We start from the raw sequence: 21,601 nt of genomic DNA, 5'->3' as shown, positions 1-21,601 counted from the left end.
TACTACTCATCGATCTCATGTACTCTTAGCCAACATCGCAAATCATTCAAACGTACAAGTGATCCATTATCACATTTTCATCACCTGGACTTATATCCTCAACTCAACAATAATCATTCCTGAATCTACTCAACTTCTATCCTTAAATCAGCAACTAGCCATTGTTTAAAGTTTGGTACCGAGAATGACCTTAAACCTGCTAAGAATCGATTCCCAAAAGTCTACGGATCGTATAGCCTCAAATTCAATTGTATTCAATACCAACACAAAATCTACTATTTCCAACACCCTGATCAACCTATATATTTCGAATTGATAGAATCATTTCCTAAAATCTGCCACTACAATCTCGAGTTAACAATAAATATTTTCTAAACTAGCTCGATATCTTCAATCCTCAAAGAAATACACGAAATAGATCATTACTGCCAATCCTCAAAGAAATCTACTCTAGAAAAATTTTCATATCAATAACTCAACTCTAAACAACCCCATTTTAATGCTTACAAACTAATCACTCACTAGAGTAGATCAAGCTACAGTACTAAGTCTGTAAAACTAAGAACTCAATTCTTATTATAATTCAGTCCTTCAACTCTGCAATTCTAAAACCTTAAATCAAATAAGAATCATCTTCCGGAACTTTTAAGATTAATGAACTCACATCCCACAATAGAAAAAATCGACTCCCAAATCTTTCAAATTCTAAAACATTAGTAGGTAATAAATCATTTTCTGAAATTTCCAAGATTTGTGGCTTTAATCCAAAACATTCACCTTGAAAGCTTGTAAAATCTAAAGCCCCAATTGCCACCAAATTATTCATCCGAATCACAAAATCTAAAATTCGGAATTTAATTATTCCCCCCCAAAGCTTGTCGAACCTAACATCTTAATTACCATAAACTTATTTTCCTAAAATCTATAAGGCCCCAAACTTTAAAACTTTGCTGAAACTTCATAAAATCTAACATCGAAATTTGTTGAACTTGCAACCTACTACGCTATAGACCATTTCATAAACTCCACGGAACTAAAGAACTCAATTATTCTACTTCCCTAAAAGATCACCCAGATCATGCCATTCTCTCCAAGCCTGGATAATATATATATATATATATATATAAAAGAAAACAAAACCACACAAGGCATTCATCACGAAGGATTAGATTAGACCCATACCTGCCATGACTTCAGCATTCTGAGTCTCCGTAACCTCGCCTCCAATGGTACCAGGAGTCACTGCGTACATTCGAGCCCGAGCCAATTGCCTCTGGTTAGCTCTACCACTACGACGAGCTCCACGGCTTTCTTGAACTCGACTAGGGCATTCACGAGCAAGATGCCCCGTCTGACCGCATTCAAAACAGTGGTTACTACCCAGACGACACTCGCCTCCGTGAGCTCTATTACATCTTCCACAAACTGGCACTCGTCCTCCCATACGCACTCTTGAGGCTGCTAATGGTCGAGTCCCGGTCCGCTGAACAAACTTCTGAGGTGAACCCGAACTACTTCTTTCACCAGAAAAACTCCGCCTCTTATGTCCTGGAGGGGAGCCCATTCTCAAATTATTCTCTCGCTCCACAAGAGTGGCCACATTCACTAAATTCTGAAAAGTGGATATCCGATGGCTGACCACCATACGGCGTATATCAGGATGTAGACCCTCCTGGAAACGCTCGGCTCGCATTTCCTCTATGGCAATGAGGTGGGGAGCAAATCGCCCAAGTTCTATAAATCTTCGGGCGTACTGTTCCACGGTTATGCTCCCTTGGATCAAGTTTGAGAACTCTCTTGCTTTTTAACGCCTCACAAAAGCGGGAAAGAAGCGATCATTAAACTCTTTCTTGAAGCGCTGCCAGGTCACAGCGGTGAAAGACCCCAGTTCTGATTCCAGCATTACGCTCTTGGTATCCCACCACTCAGAAGCGGTGCCTTGCAACAGATAGGTGGCGTAGAGTACTTGTTGCGCCTCTGTGCAACCACACACCTCAAAAGTTCTTTTCAAGTCTCTAACTCACTTTCCAGCTTGAAGTGGATCCTCTTCTCCAGTGAAGTGTGGAGTTCTATGTGCCAGAAAGCACTCATAGGTGAATCCAGCTTGCACCATGCCACTAGGCCCTCCTGGGTATAGCCAAGGCCCTCCCTGATATGGCCAAGGACCTCCTTGTTGTGGCCAAAGCCCTCCTTGTTGTGGCCAAAGCCCTCCTTGTTGCGGCCTAAAATTCTGTTACATGAACTCCGTCATCTACCATATCGCTTGGGCTATAGAATCATCTCTCGGTGTATCGTCCCGAGGCCCTTGAGTAGATTTTCTTGGTCTCACCATTTTCCTGCCATAACACAACCTTTGACCCCCTTTAAGAAAACAAATAAAACCAACAACGTAAAACCAAAAACCAAAAACCAAAACCAAACCACATAACAAGAAACAAAAAGGAACCAGCATGTAATAACATAACTAAATAAATAAAATGAGCAACAAGCATCAAACAAATAAAACAAATAAAACATATCAAATAGCAACTTTACTTAAAACAAATTTTAAAACACAACTTTAAAAACATTCTGGTACTACCTACGGGACATGTGGTTTTACCCAGAGCCAAACCGCTCTGATACCACTTGTGACGTCCCCAAATCCCCACGCACGGACACGGGGAAATCGAGACGTTCGGATGATGAAAACACGGGTCACCACCCTAACGACGAGTGCCAAGTGTGTGTAAAAGCTTCAAATGTGCAAAATAAAACGCAGCGGATAACAAAAGTCATAAACTAAGTACCAGAATTTTTCTTAGTTTAAATACAAAGATGTTCAAAACATACATAATAAAATATTACAAACTACAAATATTGTTAAAAAACAACAACATGGCATAAACTCCAACATCAGAACTCTGGCGGAGCTGCATTCTCGGGCTCAGCCTCCTCCTCCTTCTCGAACTCTGCATCAAAATCTACAGAACCAAATATGGTGCCGCACGTAAGTAAAATCTAAACACCACTAGATAAAAACATATTATAACTCAAACAATAAGCATGAAATAATGCAACGCACATGTCCCATAAAAGCCACATTTTTCCACGCACTCCAAAAAACCAATTTGGCCTAAAAACATATTACTCACCAATTCACGCCAAAAGTCTCATTTGGCTCAAAACATATCCTTTAAACACAATCTTCGCCATTATCCCCGATAATGGCCCAAAAACCAGACCGTCAGAGCACTATAGGCGGGAATCGCAGGCGGGACTCTACCACCATCCCTGCTCACCACCGTCCCTACGCGTGCATCGTAGGCGGGAATTACAGGCGGGATTCTACCACCGTCCCTGCTTACCACCATCCCTGCTTACCACGTACACCGTAGGCGGAAATCACAGGCGGGATTCTGTCACCGTCCCTGTTTACCACCATCCCTACGCGTGCACCATATGCAGGAATCACAGGCGGGATTCTACCACCGTCCCTGCTTACCACCATCCCTACGCTGCGTGCCTCTGAATCAAACCAGTAAATCCAACCGTTCATATATACCATAAATCATTTCCCGCTTACAAGCCCAGTTTTCAAGTTCCAACACATGTACATGCATGCAACTACACGAAAACCCGATTTTCCCATTTTAAACATGAACATGCATGTAATATACAATGCAAACATCAAGGCACAAATATGTCAAACAAATATCAACATCAACCAAACACTCCGTCCTCAATCCATCCGACCCCCAAACTCCTCGGACTCAGTCCAGAATCAACCAACCAGCAGTCAAATAATTATTGTAAGAGTAAAATATATTTAAATCTAAAATTAGAGTTTAGAAAATACTTATAGCGCTATACGGTATTTTTTGAAAGCTAGCGGCGTTGCAAACGGCGGAGGAAAAGCAACGTAACAATGTAATTTACACTGTGGCCGTGGGTTATAAATTATCCACTTTCGAACGGGGACGAACCAAGGCACAAAATTGATAGGGAAGGGTCTTTAGATGTTTATGAAGTTAAAGGAAGTGAGTTTTGGCTGTGGGTGGTGGCGGAAACGGCGGAGGAAGCAAAAAAAGTACAAATTGGAGTTGAGCTCGTGGGAGCTACTCCGGCAACGAATCGAGGCCGGAAATGGGTGGGTTAGGTTGGCAAGAGGCAGGGGAAGAAGCTGTGAAGAGATGGTGGCCGGAGGTGGTGCGACGGCGCCGGAATCGGTGAAAATCTGTGTGGCTTGGAGGAGCTCGTGGTGGCTAACGGTGGTTCGGATGGAGGTGAAACTTGGTGGAGATGTTCACCAGTGGAAGGGGAAGAAAACTGGGTGGGTGGTGTAGGCCACGCCGCCGGCGAGCGGTGGTTCTGGGCTGAGAAAGCAACCGGTGACAGAGGAGAAAAACAGGGCTGGTGCCGTGACTTCCAGTCGTGCGTGGAGACTAACGGCTGGTCCGATGGCTCTGAAAATTTGGTGGGGATGATCTCTGGTGGGAGGGGAAGAGAATGGTAGGGGTGGTGTACTACACGGCGGCCGGACGGCGGCTAACCGGGCGGTCAAAGGGGCGGCGACGGAAAAGAGAAAGAGAAGAAGCAGCTCGCGGGGAGAGAGAAAACGGGAAGAAAAAAAGAAGAAAAAGAAAGAAAGAAAAGAAAAGAAGAAAAAGAAAAGGAAAAAGGGGAAAAGAAAAAGAGAAAAGAAATGAAATGAGGTTCAATGCTCACTTCAGAATCCAAAAACTGATCTACCGAAAACGATATTAAAAACCGTAAAACGACTAAAATAAATTAAACACCACATCAAATAAATTAAAACCAATTTAAAATACAATAATTTAAAATAAAAGAACTGCTATATTAAATAAATTAAAAAGCGCCTTCAATGAAAATACACGTAAAAACGGGTCATCACAACTTTATTATTCTTATCTACTTCCTCAGTTGTCGATTTTTAACACGATTCATGAACCTAGCAAGATCTTGATACATAATAATAGAATTAGAGTTAGGTACAATTGGGTTCAGATCAATCCGAGCCAACCCGAATTTAATCTAATAATAATCAGGTTGTGTCGGATCAACCTACAAGTTCATGAGTTCACCCAGTTGACAAATTAGCAAAAATGAAAATAGTTATTCCGGTCATTTCATGTTACCTTTGTTTTGTTATATAATAGTATGTATGATCATATGTTTGTTAATATTTTTCATTTTTCTTAATTTTAAAATTAATTTAACGTGTTAGGTCAAGGTCCCAACCCAACACAACACGAAACAGGACAAATGATCGTGTTGGGTTCGAATAGAGGTGTTTGACCCGTTTAATTGCTATTAGAGCATTGACAATGACCTAGCCAAATACCAATACAAGTCCAAACTTTAGCTAGATGTGAGAAAAAGTCTCAACATTAGATTAGCCAAAAGTCCAAAGCTAAAGACTTGAGCTACAGTAAATTAAGGGGGCTCTTCATTGTTGGAAAGTTATTGTTCACTATCTATTCAATTATTTTATTTTTGTTATCAACCTCTCCCTCTCTTTACCATATTGAAATAAATCATTTAAGTACTACATTGAAATAAATTACCACATTTTATTTTTTTAATAAAATTATTAATTAATAATATATGAAGTGTATTTATAAAATATAAAAGAAAATTATAATAAAATATTATTAAAATATAAAATATTATATTATTATTTTATCTTTAAGATAACTAATTTATTATAGACTCATCTATTTAAAGGTTAAAGTTATGGCCAAAAAAGTAAGATTTTAACTAAACTTTAGATTTGGCTAATCATTGTCAATGCTCTTATTGGGTGGGGTTGACTTGAACTTGACCCAAACTGGACATGACCCGACATCTACGACACCCCTACTTCCGATGCACGACATGCCTTTTTTTCAAAAATAAAGAAGAATATGTACCATGCTAGGATCAAGTTTTAGTGTAGTTGTAGTCATGTAAATGTCTTTGTCATGGTTGGTTGATGAGTCGGTTTCAGGGGAAGAACTATGGGTTCTACTTCCAAGTTCCAACCCTTTGAGGCTTTTCGTTTCAACTTTTACCCTTTTGGGACGTATGGGCCCTGAACCAACAACCTCCATACTCTTATCTTTTTAACTATTTTTTTCTTAATTCCTTAAATGGCTACCATTTTTATAATAAATGAACATTAAGTGATACTAAAAACTATGTTATATAACTTATATTCCATCACAAGTCTACTTTACTAAGGTGGTAGAGTTTTATATTTCTTGAATATTAATTTTTTTTTAATAACATTGATCTTACAAAATAATAACATAAGAAAAATTTAAAATCAGGACTTGGTATAAACCAAAAATCCTTTCTACTCTCCAATTGGAGCTTACAATAAGCCCACCTACATAGAATTAAGTCTTATAAATCTAAAATAATTTAACTAAAATTATAAACAAAAACCTACCCAACCTTGTCATTGCCTCTAGCATTGAGGTCGCGGCCAGCCACAACAATCTAGCGGCAAGGTGGTCTCAAATTGGCTAGAACCAACTAGAATAGTCGAATTCAACTCCTGGGTAGCATCGGACTTTCCAAATCTGGCTAGATTATGCTAAATTCAGCACCATGGAGGCGTCGAGTTCGCCAAGTTCGATGTCATGGTGGTGTTGGATTTGGCTAGATCCAACCGCCCAAGGCCTGATCTGGCCATTCCAAGGTCGGATCCATCATTGGGTTTTTTTTCAACGATCTCTAGTTGTCGCTCAAGGTGTCTACCCCACCAACAGATCACCAATAACAACTGCCACCCCAAGCGATACCATATTATGTTTTAGAATATGGTTTGCACCACTTTCAAACTAAAGTTGCACTCTTTAAGTAATAGGGTGTTTAGAAGTTTAGGATCTATGTTTTAGAATTTTAGTTTTTTTTAAGTAATTTGGTGCAGCTTAAGTTTATGAGTAATGTTACTATGTCCCTTAATTTATACTACTCATTTTACTCTCTTATTGTGGCACTAAAGTATGGTGTCACTTGGCTTATTAAAAAAAGCTAAAAACACAAGTCTATTTTAGTCTTCCACTTTTTATATTTTTGGGCCCCATTTTTAAATATATATTTTTAAATTTTTTTTTAATAAACTATGTGGCACCACATTTGGCAACACATTATATATGCCACGTCAAATGGAAAAAATTTGTAATAAATTATGGGGCATAGTAGCATTTCTCTAAATTTATTATAAAAGTTGTAGGTAGGATATTGAGTCAATGTGTCACGATTGGAATGCATAAATCTTGAGCACTTCCCATAATATAATATTAGCATTATGAGACTCCCCGAGTCGGACATGGAGAATACCTAAGTTTTACACGCCCAATAGGATACAACCACGTCTTGTTTTGTTCTTTGTTACAATGGATGCAAATGCGGTGGAATCTCAAGCCTCTGTCACGCCCCTCTCAAGACTTTGTCAAGCCCCTCTCAATAGGAGTGTAATCGGTCCAGTTTGATTAATCTGATTTTGGACAGATTTTGAAATCAAAAAGATAAACACCGATTTTAGAAATTTAAAAAGCAATATGAACCGGTTCATCACCGAAATTGAAAATTTCCATTTTCTAGTCTAATCCTGTTTTTTTGGTTTATTATTTACATACGTGGCACTACATAAGTTTAGTATTATAATTTTTTCAACATTAAATTTAATTGTTATAATTTAGTATTTATTATTATCAATCTCTAATTCATTCTGTCTAATTATATTAGTAGAGTATAAGTACTGTCTAACTTATTAGTGAGATTAACTTATTATACTAGACTTGTTTCTATACTAGACTTTATACTATAGTGTTTAATTCTATTTTATTATACTAGTGCTTAACTTATTTCTATACTTGATTATGTATCATACTAATGATGTTTACTTCTACTAAACTATTAGCCTATTTATATTATAGTATAAATACATTACATTATAATAATTAAAACATACTAATATAGTATTGAATTTAACTATAGTCTAAATAAAAGTTAAATAAAATATTATTATTATTTTTTTGAGATTTGAAAAAGTTGAATTATTTATTATATTTTGTATAGGAATTTAAAAAATTTATAATAATAAGATGAGTTGAGATGATGTGAGATCACCTACCAATCCAAACATTAAATTAGGCATATCGATATAAATTTAGACATCAACTACACTAACTCACCAAATATGTGGGTGTTCAGTAACTTAGCAAAATACTATAATATTCATTTCCTACTTCTCTCACCAAATACGTAGATAATTTTTGTAAGTAAGAAATTTGGTCTGATTTATTATTATTAATATAAAATGAATTAATTATTAATTTAGTTAGCATATAATTATTATTAATATTTGATTGATAGAACTGCAAAATGTGAAAAAATAAATTAAACTAATAATATTTTACTATCAATATAGAGAATATATAGATAATCCAATATAAAGATTGAATTCAAATAGAATAATAAATAGAAACTCACTTAATATTAACTGAAATTTGAATTTGCATCGAATCAATTAAATGAGAATGCTAAGAAAGGCATATGCATCAGGAAAGTTGAGGAATTGAAGAGTCTCCTCTCAGGTCAGCTCTTGAGCAAAACCAGAGGTGGAGTTTTTTCAGTGTTACAATTCAGTTTCCTTAAGTGGAAACCTTCTAAAGTTTTGTCATGCATGGGGGAGAGTCACAAAGCTAAAGATCTAGAGGATCTATGGAGAAAGTTAAAGTTAACAGAACAGGAGGAGGAGGTGCTAGAAGTGGAAGCCAGCGAGAATGAAGACATACGTCGGAAAGGTGAAATGAGTCTGATTGGGAGGGTTTGCTTTGACCAAGTGATAGGGAAGGACTTGATAAGCAATACCATGGCAAGGATATGGAGGAGTAGCAAGAAGGCCTCCTTTCAAGAAGTCGACAAAAATACCTATGTTATTACTTTTGGAACACATGCAGATTTGCACAGAATATTGGAAGGTAAACCATGGTTTTTTGAAAGACAACGCTTTGTTTCTTCTTATGCACTACGACAGAATTATGAAACCGGGAAAAATAGATTTCGACAATGAAGTTTCTGGATGCAAGTCCATAATCTACCTTTGAGCTGCATGTCGGAGGAATGGGGCAATCAAATAAGAAATTCGGTGGGAAAGGTCATAGAAGTTGACGTGGAGGAGGATGGCACTAGATGGGGCAAGTTTTTATGGGTTAAGGTGGATTTAAAACTTAGAAAGCAGATTTTCAGGGGGCATTTCATTAACGTCCAGGGTACTAAACATTGGGTCCACTTCCAGTATGAAATGTTACCAAGGATTTGTTTCCAATGCGGCTAGATCCTTCATTATGAACAGGGGTGTCAAGCAAATAAAGGAATACAGAGAGATGATGACTCTGATGACAAGTCACAATTCAGATCATGGCTTTGGGCTAAGATTGCTCCTAGACGGTGATCTGGTCAGTCGCGTTTCCCAAGTGGAGAGGGGGCAAAGGAAAAAAGGAAAAATGATGGTTGGGGAAGGAAGGAAATACTAGAAGGAAGTGTTGCAAAAGAGTGGTCGGTGGAGGGGTTGGACAAAGGACAGGTGAGCTCTGTTCCCCCTCAAGCACAGAAACCTACGGAAACTATGAGGGGTGACAAGGTAGATACTAGCTATCAAGGTCAGAAGGTGGCAAATCTTGAGGAAGGTAGAGACGTGATGGAAGCTGATCTTCTTACTACCCTGAAAGGAAAAGAACTGTACAATGCTGGGCGAGACAGTTTTAGGCGGGAAGATAAAAGGGAAACTGAAGTTAACTCTGGGCCAGGAGAAGAGATTTGGCTTTATGGTACTCTAGGCCGTCACCTCAAACAAAAAGGGCCCAGCCCTCTTACGGTTGCTAGCCTGGAAGGAATTGCAGTTGGGGAAGTACTGAATCATGATCAAAACCAGTCAATGCAGCAAGAATTACGTAGATGGAAACGCCAGGCTAGGGTGCAGAAATGCTCAACAACCTCTTCAATCTCCACAAGATCTCAAGGGGCAAAATGTGGTATAGAGGTAAGTACCACTAATCCTGTTTCTCATAAGAAATCCAAAAAACTTGCTGTGGTGGGCTCTTTGGAACTTAACAATGAACAATTGGAGAAGGTGGTGGCTGCAAGTCAGCCCCATAAGAAGAAATGAAGATCCTAAGTTAGAACTGTCGGGGACTTGGGAACCCCCAAACAATTCAAACCCTTCGCATGGTTGTGAAAAAGAAGCTGCCTGATGTGGTTTTTCTTATGGAAACCAAACTTCCATATGCTAGAGCAAATGGGATTGCAAAAACTTTGAACTTTGAGGGCTGTTGTGTAAGTGGGGCGGTTGGTAAAAGTGGAGGCCTTATCCTGTAGTGGAAACATAAGGATTAGCTTGAGTTGGTCAATTTCTCAAAACATCACTTTAATGTATTGGTAAATGATACTCAGTGCAACTTTAAATGGCTTATGACTTGTTTCTATGGGCACCCGAATACAAACTTGAGAAAACAGACTTGGGATTTGCTTTCATCTTTCAAGCTTGGTGATGGGGGGTGGGGAGTGGTAGGTGATTTTAATGAGATCTTGTTTAATGATGAAATAGTGGGGGGGAAATATAGAAATGAAAATCTCATGAGGATGTTTAGAAACATTTTAGAAGAGGGAAATCTGTTTGATCTAGGGTGGAAAAATAATAAGTTCACATGGTGCAACCGACATGAAGATGAGTTTTTCACAAAGGAAATACTTGATAGAGCTATAGTCAACCCAAGGTGGAAATCAAATTATTCAGAGGCTTCAGTAGAAACACTTCCAGCTATCTGTTCTGATCACAGCCCAATATTACTTTCTTGTAGTTTTGAGAGGTGCTCAGCATACAGATATCACTCTTCCTTTAAGTATGAGGCCAACTGGATCAATGAGGAAGGATGCAGTGAGGTAGTATCTGAAGTATGGCATGGCAGCAATGAAGGAGAGACTGGTTTGAAAAAGCTTTTAAACAAGCTAGATAGAACAAGGAAGGGGCTTCAAAAATGGAGTAGACACTTAGTTAGGGACAGAAATAAAGCTATAAGAGAAAAGACTCAGTTATTAAGTGAGTTGCAATGCCAAGAAGGTCCCAGTACCATAAAAAAACAAAAAAGCCTGCAGCAAGAACTTGACTTTCTATTGGAACAGAAGACATAAGGTGGAGGCAAATGGCAAAGAGACATTGGCTGATTGGTGGTGACAAAAACACAAAATTCTATCATGCCTGTGTAAAACTAAGAAGAAAAAAGAATAATATCACTAGAATTCTTGATATGGAAGGAACAGAAATAAGAGAGAAGGAAGATGTAGCAGCAGGTTTTAAGAGCCATTTCACAGCAATATACAAGTCGACACAACCTAGTTCAGCATGTATTGAGCAAAGCCTGCAAGGCTTGGAACCAAGGATTACAGTTGAAATCAATCAATGGCTGGACAAGGAGTTTACAGAAAGGGAAGTGGAAATGGCTCTCAAACAAATGTCCCCATTCAAGTCCCCAGGCCCTAATGGGTTCAGTGCAGGCTTTTTCCAAGAACATTGGCGACTAGTTGGGCATGAGATCTCACAAGCAGTACTGAATTTCTTTAACTCAGGAGTTTTACCAAGGGAGTTAAACCACACACACTTGGCTTTAATTCCTAAGGTTAGCTCTCCTATTTCAGTACAAGATTTAAGACCTATCTCTCTTTGCAATGTGGTCTATAAGCTCATCTCAAAGGTTATGGCAAACAAAATGAAAGGTATGCTAGATAAGGTGATTTCGTGGAATTAAAGTGTTTTTATCCCTAAAAGGCTGATAACTGATAACATAATAGTGGCTTATGAGGTCCTTCATTCAATGTAGAATAAAAAAAAAATTAAAAATTAAAAAAATTAAAAAAAAAAAAAAAAAAAAAAAAAAAAAAAAAGGAAAGAAGGTGCCATGGCAATCAAGTTAGACATGTCTAAAGCCTATGATAGGGTTGAATGGGATTTTGGAAAGAAATGGACAGAATTATTGATGAAATGTGTCAGGTCTATATCTTATTCAGTTATCATTAATGGAAACCCAGGAGAGACCATTATTCCCTCAAGTGGACTAAGACAAGGTGATCCCTTGTCACTTTATATGTTCTTATTATGTGTTGAAGGTCTCAAAACTTTACTACATCAAGCTGAAATGAGAGGGCTGATCAAGGGAGTGGCTGTAACAAGGGGGGAATAAGAATCAACCATATCCTCTTCGCAAATGATTGTGTTATCTTCTGTAGAGCTAAGTTAGTGGAGTGGTACAGAATTCATGGAATCTTGGTACAATATGAGCAAGATTCAGGTCAAACTCTAAACAAAGAAAAAATTAGTGTCTTTTTCAGCACCAACACAAGAGGGCAAACAAGAGAATTCATCTTACAACAGATTAATGGCTTGATGTGCAACGACTACAACAAATATTTGGGCCTCCCTACAATGGTTGGAAGATCAAAGTATAACTCTTTTAGAAGTCTGAAAGAAAAGATATGGAAGAGAATCAATAGCTGGAAAACAAAATTCCTTTTCTTCAGCAGGAAAGGAAGTCCTGATAAAAAGCGTCTTACAGGCAATTCTAGCATATGCCTTGAGTGTCTTCAAGTTACCAATTCTACTGCTAAAGGAGATTGAAGCTATGTTGACCAGATTTTGGTGGAGCCATAAAAGAGAAGGGAGAGGTATTAACTGGAAAAGTTGGAAGTTCCTGGGAAAAATCAAGGGGGTTTAGGCTTCAGGGATCTCAATTCCTTCAATAAAGCACTCCTAGCAAAACAATTGTGGAGGTTTATAAAGGAACCAAACATTTTGGTCTCTCGGGTTTTCAAGCAGAAGTATTAAAACAATGATCTTTTGGAAGCCAAACTGAAAGGTTCTCCCTCATTTGTGTGGAGAAGCTTATGGTCTAGTCTGGAATTGATTAAGGAAGGAATGGTTTGAAGGGTGGGGAATGGGAAAAGCATTAACATTTGGAAGGACAAGTGGCTACCTTGACTAGTGACTTTTCAGATACAGTCTCCCATGAATACTTTTGATAAAGAAACCAGGGTGGAAGCATTGATAAATGAGGCAACTAAATCATGGAAGAAAGAAGTGGTGGATGCAGTTTTCAGAGAAGATGAAGCAAAATTGATCCTATCTATCCCATTAAGCAGCGGAGGGGCATGTGATAGGAGGATATGGGCAGCTTCAGCAAGAGAGATTCTCAGTTAAGAGTGCCTACTTTCTAGAAACTGCACTGCAGAGAAGAAGCACAGGTGACACATCCTCAGGTGGGTATGCTAATGGCCTATGGAAAAAAATATGGGGCCTCAATGTACCAGGTAAAGTAAAGATGCTGTTATGGAAATGTTTTGCCAGGATCCTCCCTACTAGAGATAATCTATTCAGGAAAAATATTGTGGAAAGTAACACATGCCCAGCTTGTATGAGAGAACTTGAAACTGTAGTGCACGTGGTCTAAGAATGCCCTGCAGCAGCAGATGTATGGGGAGGGATTTCACTTTTCAGAAAATGGAAAAGGAACTTCAATGATTTTCAGACATTATGGGAAGAAATGGTGGTGAAGCTGAAGCTGGAAGATTTGGAACTGGCAGCTGTAGTGTTCCATCATCTTTGGACAAGAAGGAATGATTTGATTTTTCAGGAAGTCTTTCATTCTCCTAATACAGTTACCACAATGGCACTGACAAAGCATGCAATGTACAAAAAGGTGCTGATAGAAGATACAGACAGAACAGTAGGAAGACAAACAATTGGACATAGGCAGTCTTGGAAACCTCTTGAGTGGCCTATTTATAAAGTAAATTTTGATGCAGCTTTTGATCAAGCTAGAGGAAGAATGGGGATTAGAGTAGTCATAAGGGATTCAGAAGGGAAACAATTGGGGTGTTTGATTGCACCAAAGGAGAACGTCCCTTCAGTTTTCCAAGCTAAATGCTATGCCCTTCACAGAGCGATGGTTTTATGCATTAAGTAAGGTTTGCCACAAGTGTGTTTTGAAGGGGATGCAAAAGCTATTATAGATACTGTTAACTCAAATGATGAAGATAGTTCTTGGTTTGGACAAATGATTGAGGACCTTCAACAACTCATGACAGCCTATCCCGAGTGAAACTTAGTTTTTGTACTCAGAATTGCTAATGTAAGTGCTCATACAGAAGCTAAGTTAGCAATTAGTGTGTCTAGTGAAATTGTTTGGCTGGAAGACGGCGCTATTGAAGTCAGAAGAGTCATATTGGATGACTTAGTCTGTAATGCACAAAATCAATCTTAGTAATGAAATGGTTTTCCTTTCAACAAAAAAAAAAGGCATATGCCAAAAAAAAAAAAAAAAAATTAAATTAAATGAGAATGCTCTAACACGGTAACAAATGTTTCGGCTGGTAAATAAAGAAATGAACTAACAAATTAGGCGCTGAACATGACCCACGATAGGCGAAAACCTAGCAGACAGGATTCAAATTTCAGAATCTCAAACAGAGCAAACCGATCCATGTCGAGCGGGGGGGTCATAGTGGATCTCCATAGAAACTCCACCAACTGGGCCAAGGTGGTCGATGACATAGTTAAATTAGAGAGAAAGATATTTCCCAAGCATGAGTCGCTTGCTAGATCCTTCGACGAAGAGCTGGGAAAGAAGAACACCGGATTGATTTACATGGACGTGGACGGAGAAGTTGTTGGCTATGCAATGTATTCTTGGCCTTCTTCCATGTACGCTTGTGTCACCAAGCTCGCAGGTGCCACAACCCCTTTTTTTCGTACTTTTTTTGCCAAATAAATGTTTTTTTTTCTTTAGTTGGAGATAGATTTTCATCTTCCATTGTTAAGTAGGAGCATTAATTGGTGAAAATGTTAGTTCTCCCCCCCCACCCCCCCTATTTTGTGATTTTACGAAGTATTTATCTTTAGGTTTTTATAACTTCAATATATGTTCCTTTGGATTATAGAATCTTGTCTTCGAATGGGAAATTGATGATTGAATGGAACCCCCACGATCAATATGCTAGAAGTGTCCAGAATTCATGATGTTAGCCATTTCTGGTTAGTTGAAACTAATTAGTGGAAGCCTCAAGTTATTCAGTTGTTGCAAATTTTTGAAGTGCTTTAAGTTTTGTGTTTTCCGTATCCGAGAATGTTCTTTACTGCTAAAGTGAGTCGGAATCCGAATAAGCTTATCACCTGTTTGATAAAATTACAAACAGAAATGATTGTATTTGTCCTTCTAATCCGAAATTTTCTGCTCTGTGGTCCGTTTGATTTCTTTGATGGAGAGGAGTTGGCAAGCCCTGAACCACTCAAATGATAGCTATCTTGTTCTAGTTTTGAACTGTATTGACCATAATCTAACATCTTCAACTTGGGTGTTCTTTTTTATTGATGGAAACGAGCTCAGTGAAGGAGAATTGTAGGAGGCAAGGGCATGGAGAGGCACTGTTGAAAGCAGCAATTCAAAAATGCAGAACCAGAAATGTGCACCGCATTTCACTTCATGTTGATCCCTTGAGGAGTCCTGCTATTAGTCTCTACAAGAAGTTTGGTTTCCAAGTCGATAACCTGATAGAAGGTTACTACTCCTCTGATCGAAATGCCTATAGAATGTACTTGGATTTTGATGCTGATTAGGTTAAATGGAGGTCAAAACTTGGTTCAAAGTTGAATAGTAATTACTGAACATTTTTGAAACAGCGTCGACATATCTGAACAAGATGATCATTCAATGAATGTCATTGTGACATGATGAGAAGTATCTGATCCATGAAGCAGGGAAACATGCTGTTTTCTGTTATTCTAGTTCTCATTTTCCTTGAGTGATCAATGCAATTCCAAGATAATCTCGCCTGTTAAAATATTTTTGTGTCACAAGCTCCGTCTTGCCCGAATGATGCAGTCAGTTTGAAGTGCACTTTAGCTTCTTGCTTGTCCCCATTCTTTGCCTGTCAGCGGGTCTGTGTGTGTGTGTAAAGCTGTAAAGAAATTGTCATGTCGCCATAAGCTCCTATTTTTTCGCCATGGACCATGGTCAGATGCCTTGCAGATAGATCCTAAGCTTCATGCAATCCTTCTCGGCAAGAGCTAACTTAACAGCCCTTACATCAGTAACAATGTGGATAAGATGATAGATTAGAGAAGCTTTGACCGATAGGTAAAGAAAAAAAGATTAGAGAAGCCTTGCGACCCCGATCAGCCTTGTTTTTACACTTAACATAAATTTCTTTTATGGTTGATTTTTTAGGAGCATGAAATCAGGTACACAAGTTCACTCAATTGAAACAGAGGTAATTGTATTGTGTAACAGTGGAATACAACTTATTGGGAGCATTAAGAGTTGTTCTTCTTATGCAGATAATCTAGCTGATAACAGAAGATATTCGGCGAAGTACTACTGAATGCAATTTCATGAACTATATAAACAGTACCTTTTTGAAAAAACAAAGAGAAAAAGAAGAGAAATGAGACCCCATGAGAAAATTATAAGTGTTCATTTGTTTTTATTAGAATTAAGACACTATGATATCTTCTAAGTGAAGATTCTGTACGAGGACACCGGTTCCTCGTTGAGCCAACTCGAATTGAATATGTCAACACGTACGGTATGGGTGTTTGGCATTTATATCTTTGCAGATACACGAGCGTTCTGACTTTCTCTGAACACCATGTACGATTCCTAATCGAAGACAATTTAATTTTATCACCTTGCTCTGCGTATAAATGGCAATTCCTGTTCAGACAAGAACGACACGAACAGAGAATGCTATCTGTTCACAAATATACAGGTAAAAAAAATTAAGATAAGGGATTGTTGCTGCCCAGGATCGAACTGGGGACCTTCAGTGTGTAAGACTGACGTGATAACCACTACACCACAGCAACGTCGATTGATGGATGTCTTAAAATTATCAAGAACATTATGTATTAAAATTAAGATATCGATTCACCTGTAAAAACCGTCATATATTTTCAGATATTTCACATTATTTTATTATTATTTACTTAAATTTAACACTGCGCTGCACAAAATTCTCTCTTCCCACGTGCGTTCCACGCGCTTTTGAGGCCTACATAGTACATCCCATGTAGGGTTTCATTTAAATTTTCCTGCTCATTTTTGTTTTGTATTTCCGAGTCGTTTTAGGACTAGTAGTGTTTTTTATTTGGGTTTAGACAAAAAAAAAAATGGCTAGGATGTTGAGGAGCTGTATTCAATCGATACTGAAGCTGGTGAATTCTGTGTTGGCGATGTTTGGGATGGCCCTGATTTTGTATGCTGTATGGATGATTAGTATTTGGCAGAAGCAAATGGGCGAGTTGCCCTTTTGGGGGTCTGATCATCCAGCTCCATGGTACATTTTTCTTTTTCTTTTGGGTTTTTTATTCGAGCTTTGTTGAGTTATAAGTTTTGTCTCAAATTCCGTTTGGGTATGTTTGGTTATTGAGATACCGTTGCAAGGGAAAAACTCGAATTTGAATATTGAGCTGTTTGAATGATCAGGAAATGAAAGAATGGGGAACAATTAGAAGGTTCTGTTTTTGTTTTTTTTTTTTTGGTGTAACTTTGTTTTAAGAAAGATAAACAACAGTGAAGATTTTAAGAAAGATAAACAACAGTGAAGATTTAGAGGTTTTTTGGTTTAATTATAGTGACTGCGGCTTCCAATTGTATGAACTCTCCCCTGAATCAAATACTAGTTGTATAGGCTCAGAAGATTGCGGGACCCTTTATTGTCCTTCAAGTCCTTGACGATCAAGCAGGGCGTTGGAAGAAACATACACGTTTGGCTTTTGATCTTGAAATGCTAATTAACCACCCATTATCTCATTGGTGTGGAGTACAGCTTAACCTTTCAAATTTCTGCCTTCATAAAATTTACTTTTAGAGAAACTGCTTCTTTTGTGTGAATTGCAGGTTCATTGACACTTTCCTTGGCCTTGGGATCACTTTATGTGTGATCACATGCACGGGACACATTGCTGCAGAAACTGCAAATGGTTGTTGCCTTTATATGGTATCTTTTCTGGAATCAATTGAATTGAATATCGATGTTGTTGCTTTCATCCTCCTGAAGCAAATGTAGTGCTTTTATTTGCATCTAATTCTTGTTGTGTTACTTGGTGATTAGGCTATATTATTTTAGTATTATCCGTTAGGGTGGAGCCTAGTGGTCAGAGGGCAGGTTTTTCAAATGTAGAGTCGTACATCCTGGGTTCGATCTGCATTAGGAATTCTTCTAGATTACCCAATCCACAGTTTTGGTGGGTGGGGTTGTATCCCGAGTTTACTCCCCAGGACTTGCTTAGGTGAGGTTCCACGTCATAAAAAGGGCCATATTATTATTCACTGTTATAGTGTTAACTATTATATTGCTATTTAAGTAACTTGATTCGTTAATTTTGGGCCCATGTTATTGTAACTCCTCATAGTTGAATTCTTCAGGAAACAGTCGCTATGTAAGTTGCATTGACATCATATCTGGAAGAGGATTCTTGAGTTCAGTTTCAGTTTATTGCTAAAAGTGTGATCAATCTTTTAGACTGAATTCTAGTAGTCCCTTCCATTCTTTGTAAACTCATCTTTGATACCATGGCTCGACCTTGATTTGTCGTCTAGGGTCCTTGCATTAATTGCCTTAATGCCTGTATGAATAGTGGAATCAGATTATACCTTTTCTTTTACTTTTGTAGCGTACACTTTTTTTTTTTTTTCCAAACTGTTCTGTTTTTAGCGTATACTTTTTTTTCCAAACTGTTCTGTTTTTGTTGTACGCTTTTTTACATCATGGTCAGAGTTTTATTCCAAGGATTTTAATCTCCAACTTTTTTACCTATTAAGCAATGCTCAACTTAACCTTAAATTCTATCTTGGGGCTGACATTGAAATTTGGATGCTGGGGTTTTTCTGTCTATTTTGATGTATGTAATTGATCCTTTCACAATACATAAACACTTATTTATCATACTCCTTCAGTTTCATGTTCTAATCAAAATTCTATTAAATATCTAAAGAAGAAGTTTCTACCTTCGATTTTTTCACAACTCTTGGATAAGCTCTTTGATTAATATTTTATTCAAATATCCTTCAAAAGCTTGTCTTTTACCCAGTTATTATTATTGGACACTGCTCTTATGAAAAAAAAAAAAATCGTTATTAATGAGGTTTGGGTAGAACTGTGTAATTTGTGTTCGAAATTTATTTCTAATGGGTAATTGTGTTTCAAATTTACAATCTAAGTTCAAGTAATTTCAGCGAACACAATTAATTTTTAAGATTTGGTATCAATTTTAATTAATTTTATATTCTTGGAGAGGTGTTTGGAACTACTTAGTTAAGTATGTGATGTGATGAGTTCACAGTTGACCTTAATGGAAACAGTATATGCTGTTTGTCTTCTTGGTCCTCATGCTGGAGGCTGGGGTGACTGCTGATGTATTTCTCAACCGTAACTGGGAGGAGGTATATATTTGCACTCATGCTTTTATATTTTATCTGATGTACTCGTGAGATTAACGGCTTACTAAAGTTACTTTTTGTATGCGGTCAGTTACTATGCTTATTTCACTTAACTGGTGACCAGGACTTTCCAGATGATCCTACTGGGAATCTTGCTCAGTTCAAAGATTTTATCAGATCAAACTTTGGCATCTGCAAGTGGATAGGCCTGACCATTGTATCAATCCAGGTCTCTCTCGCACATAATTTCCCATTACACTCCTTGTCTATTCCGATTGCCCAACATTCTATAGTTTTCTTGGTGCCTCTTACTTCTTAGGGTTATGTTTTCCCCCTGGTTCCGAGATAAAGAACTATCTGGGTTATGTATTCTTCAGTACCGTGATATTGAACACTTTGGACCCTTTAAAAGGAAGTATGCTGTTGATATTCCATGGCAGGGACTCTCATTATTATCGGCAATTTCTCTCAAAGCTCTTGGTCCACATCGATATTGTGACAATGATGATGATTATGCTCCTGAGAGAGCTCTGCTCCTCAGGAATGCTGTTCAGCCACCTCCTTATGTTGTTGGTGACCCTATTTATGGATCAAAAAATGGTGCCTGGAGTATAAGGATAAATGACAAGGTAAAATGCTTCAGTCATATATGTTACTCCTATATAAGGCCTATGCTTATAGGTTCTTATTTGCCCAAGATGGGTTGTCCATACAGCTTGTGATTTTCTTTTCTTGCCGTGCTTCTCTTTATATATATTAGACAAACGGGTAACTGCGTTCAAATCAGGAAGCTGACTTGTGGATGGATAGGAAGTACAGAGGCACAAAAAGGGCTCGTTATATGATGTTCCTTAGTCCAATCGAGTGACGAAGGTTGAGAATGGAAATCCTCCAAGTGTACTTCCAAAGGAGTTGGTGGGTAAAACATCAGATATTGCAATAATCTCCAATGTTTACAGCTCAAATCTGAAATTTTGGGCTATGCATGGTTATTCACAGATTCTGAAATTTTGTCTCTTGCCACAAAATCTGTTTGTGGCATTTGAGTGCCATTGAGATGAGCAGTTTTGAGTATTAAGTCTCCTTCTGCCTTTCCATCACCATGTTATAACGTATTGGTTCTGGTCTTACACTGTTCTAACAAGTAATTTAACAAATAGGGTTTGCATTGTTTTGACTGACAGCTGTATGATTTTCCTTCCCTCTTGTAGAAGCTATCCTAACTTGGTGTCACAATTGCAGAATGTAGAAGCTAAAACAAAGATGCTAGCTGTTCCATTTTGAATGACTCGTTTTTAGCATTTTTTTAACTTTGATTTGGTTGAACGGTTCTTTATTATTATTACTTTTTGCTTCTGACACACTAAATACATGACTAATGTGGAAGTCTAACATTATTTTTAGCACAAAAATGTTATTTTCATGTTTTGAATGTTTTATAATTGACGTGCTCTCATAGTAAGCAGTTTGTTTATTTACGGACTTGTAAGTAACAAGCTTAATTCTAAAAGTATTGGGACGAAGAAAATAAAAAACGCCAACATCATATCGCTACGCTACACTCCAACAGGTACTAATCTCACAATTAGAGCTTGTTATAATTAGCATTTGTCATCTTATTCTCATGGAGAGATGAATTCTACTAATATGAAAATAATCTGCATTTAAAACAAATAGACATGTGACATATTTGGTTTTCTTCCTAACACATTGCAAGTATAATATATATATTTACACACGTCCCCCCCCCCCCCCCCCCCCCCCCCCCCCCCCCCCAACATTTAAAAAAAAATTCCAAAATTACTATCGAGTCGGGCATCGGTTATCGAGTGAGCGGAAGGCAACTAATTCGGGTCGGAATAATTATCGGGCTGGTGAACAGTATTAGTTGGCACAAACAAGAATCCGAAAAGGGGGGAAAAGGAAAATATATTAGATTGTAAAGCTACATGTGCTTACCCACTCATCAAACTTGACCCCAACAACCAAGCATGTTCTTCGTATAACCCGTAAAGCTCGTTGACAACTTATGCCACGAGGCCAGAAAAAGGAAAGGTTGAAGATGAAAGTAAAGTGATCCAAATAAGCTTTTTTCTCTTGATCTTGCCTTTATTAAAAGA

The 21,601-nt window shown here is 37.9% G+C and overlaps 2 protein-coding genes and 1 non-coding gene across 5 annotated transcripts; 2 read left to right on the top strand and 1 right to left on the bottom strand.

Moving 5' to 3' along the window:
* Nucleotides 1-14,409: 14,409 nt before the first annotated feature.
* Nucleotides 14,410-15,804, top strand: LOC122303980 (putative [ribosomal protein S18]-alanine N-acetyltransferase). The gene is made up of 2 exons (XM_043115984.1): nucleotides 14,410-14,772; nucleotides 15,429-15,804. Exons 1-2 carry the CDS (start codon nucleotides 14,454-14,456, stop codon nucleotides 15,656-15,658), a joined length of 549 nt encoding a protein of 182 aa, XP_042971918.1. The 5' UTR covers nucleotides 14,410-14,453; the 3' UTR covers nucleotides 15,659-15,804.
* A 1,029-nt stretch (nucleotides 15,805-16,833) lies between these two features.
* Nucleotides 16,834-16,906, bottom strand: TRNAV-UAC. The gene has a single exon. It is a non-coding gene; the product is annotated as a tRNA-Val (tRNA).
* A 131-nt stretch (nucleotides 16,907-17,037) lies between these two features.
* LOC122303979 (tetraspanin-19-like) lies at nucleotides 17,038-20,791 on the top strand. Of its 3 annotated transcripts, none has more exons than XM_043115981.1 (6): nucleotides 17,038-17,376; nucleotides 17,940-18,039; nucleotides 19,404-19,484; nucleotides 19,606-19,710; nucleotides 19,922-20,110; nucleotides 20,269-20,791. In XM_043115981.1, the coding sequence occupies exons 1-6, from the start codon at nucleotides 17,210-17,212 to the stop codon at nucleotides 20,347-20,349; spliced, it is 723 nt and encodes a 240-aa protein (XP_042971915.1). In that variant the 5' UTR covers nucleotides 17,038-17,209; the 3' UTR covers nucleotides 20,350-20,791. The 3 variants fall into 3 exon arrangements, with proteins under 3 accessions (XP_042971915.1, XP_042971916.1, XP_042971917.1); XM_043115982.1 differs by having other exon boundaries at nucleotides 17,043-17,376; nucleotides 20,242-20,791; XM_043115983.1 differs by lacking the exon at nucleotides 17,038-17,376 and having other exon boundaries at nucleotides 19,385-19,484.
* Nucleotides 20,792-21,601: the final 810 nt, after the last annotated feature.

Source organism: Carya illinoinensis, chromosome 3, assembly GCF_018687715.1.
Source record: "Carya illinoinensis cultivar Pawnee chromosome 3, C.illinoinensisPawnee_v1, whole genome shotgun sequence".
Classification (NCBI taxonomy): Eukaryota; Viridiplantae; Streptophyta; class Magnoliopsida; order Fagales; family Juglandaceae; genus Carya; species Carya illinoinensis.
The sequence above is the reverse complement of the archived record's forward strand: the minus strand, read 5'-3'. Positions and strand labels throughout refer to the sequence as shown.

Coding starts and splice junctions, on each gene's coding strand:
- LOC122303980 (XM_043115984.1), top strand. CDS start 14,454: ATGACCCACGATAGGCGAAAACCTAGCAGACAGGATTCAAATTTCAGA. Junction 14,773..15,428: donor TTGTGTCACCAAGCTCGCAG/GTGCCACAACCC, acceptor AAACGAGCTCAG/TGAAGGAGAATTGTAGGAGG.
- LOC122303979 (XM_043115981.1), top strand. CDS start 17,210: ATGGCTAGGATGTTGAGGAGCTGTATTCAATCGATACTGAAGCTGGTG. Junction 18,040..19,403: donor ATGGTTGTTGCCTTTATATG/GTATCTTTTCTG, acceptor TAATGGAAACAG/TATATGCTGTTTGTCTTCTT. Junction 19,485..19,605: donor TCAACCGTAACTGGGAGGAG/GTATATATTTGC, acceptor ACTGGTGACCAG/GACTTTCCAGATGATCCTAC.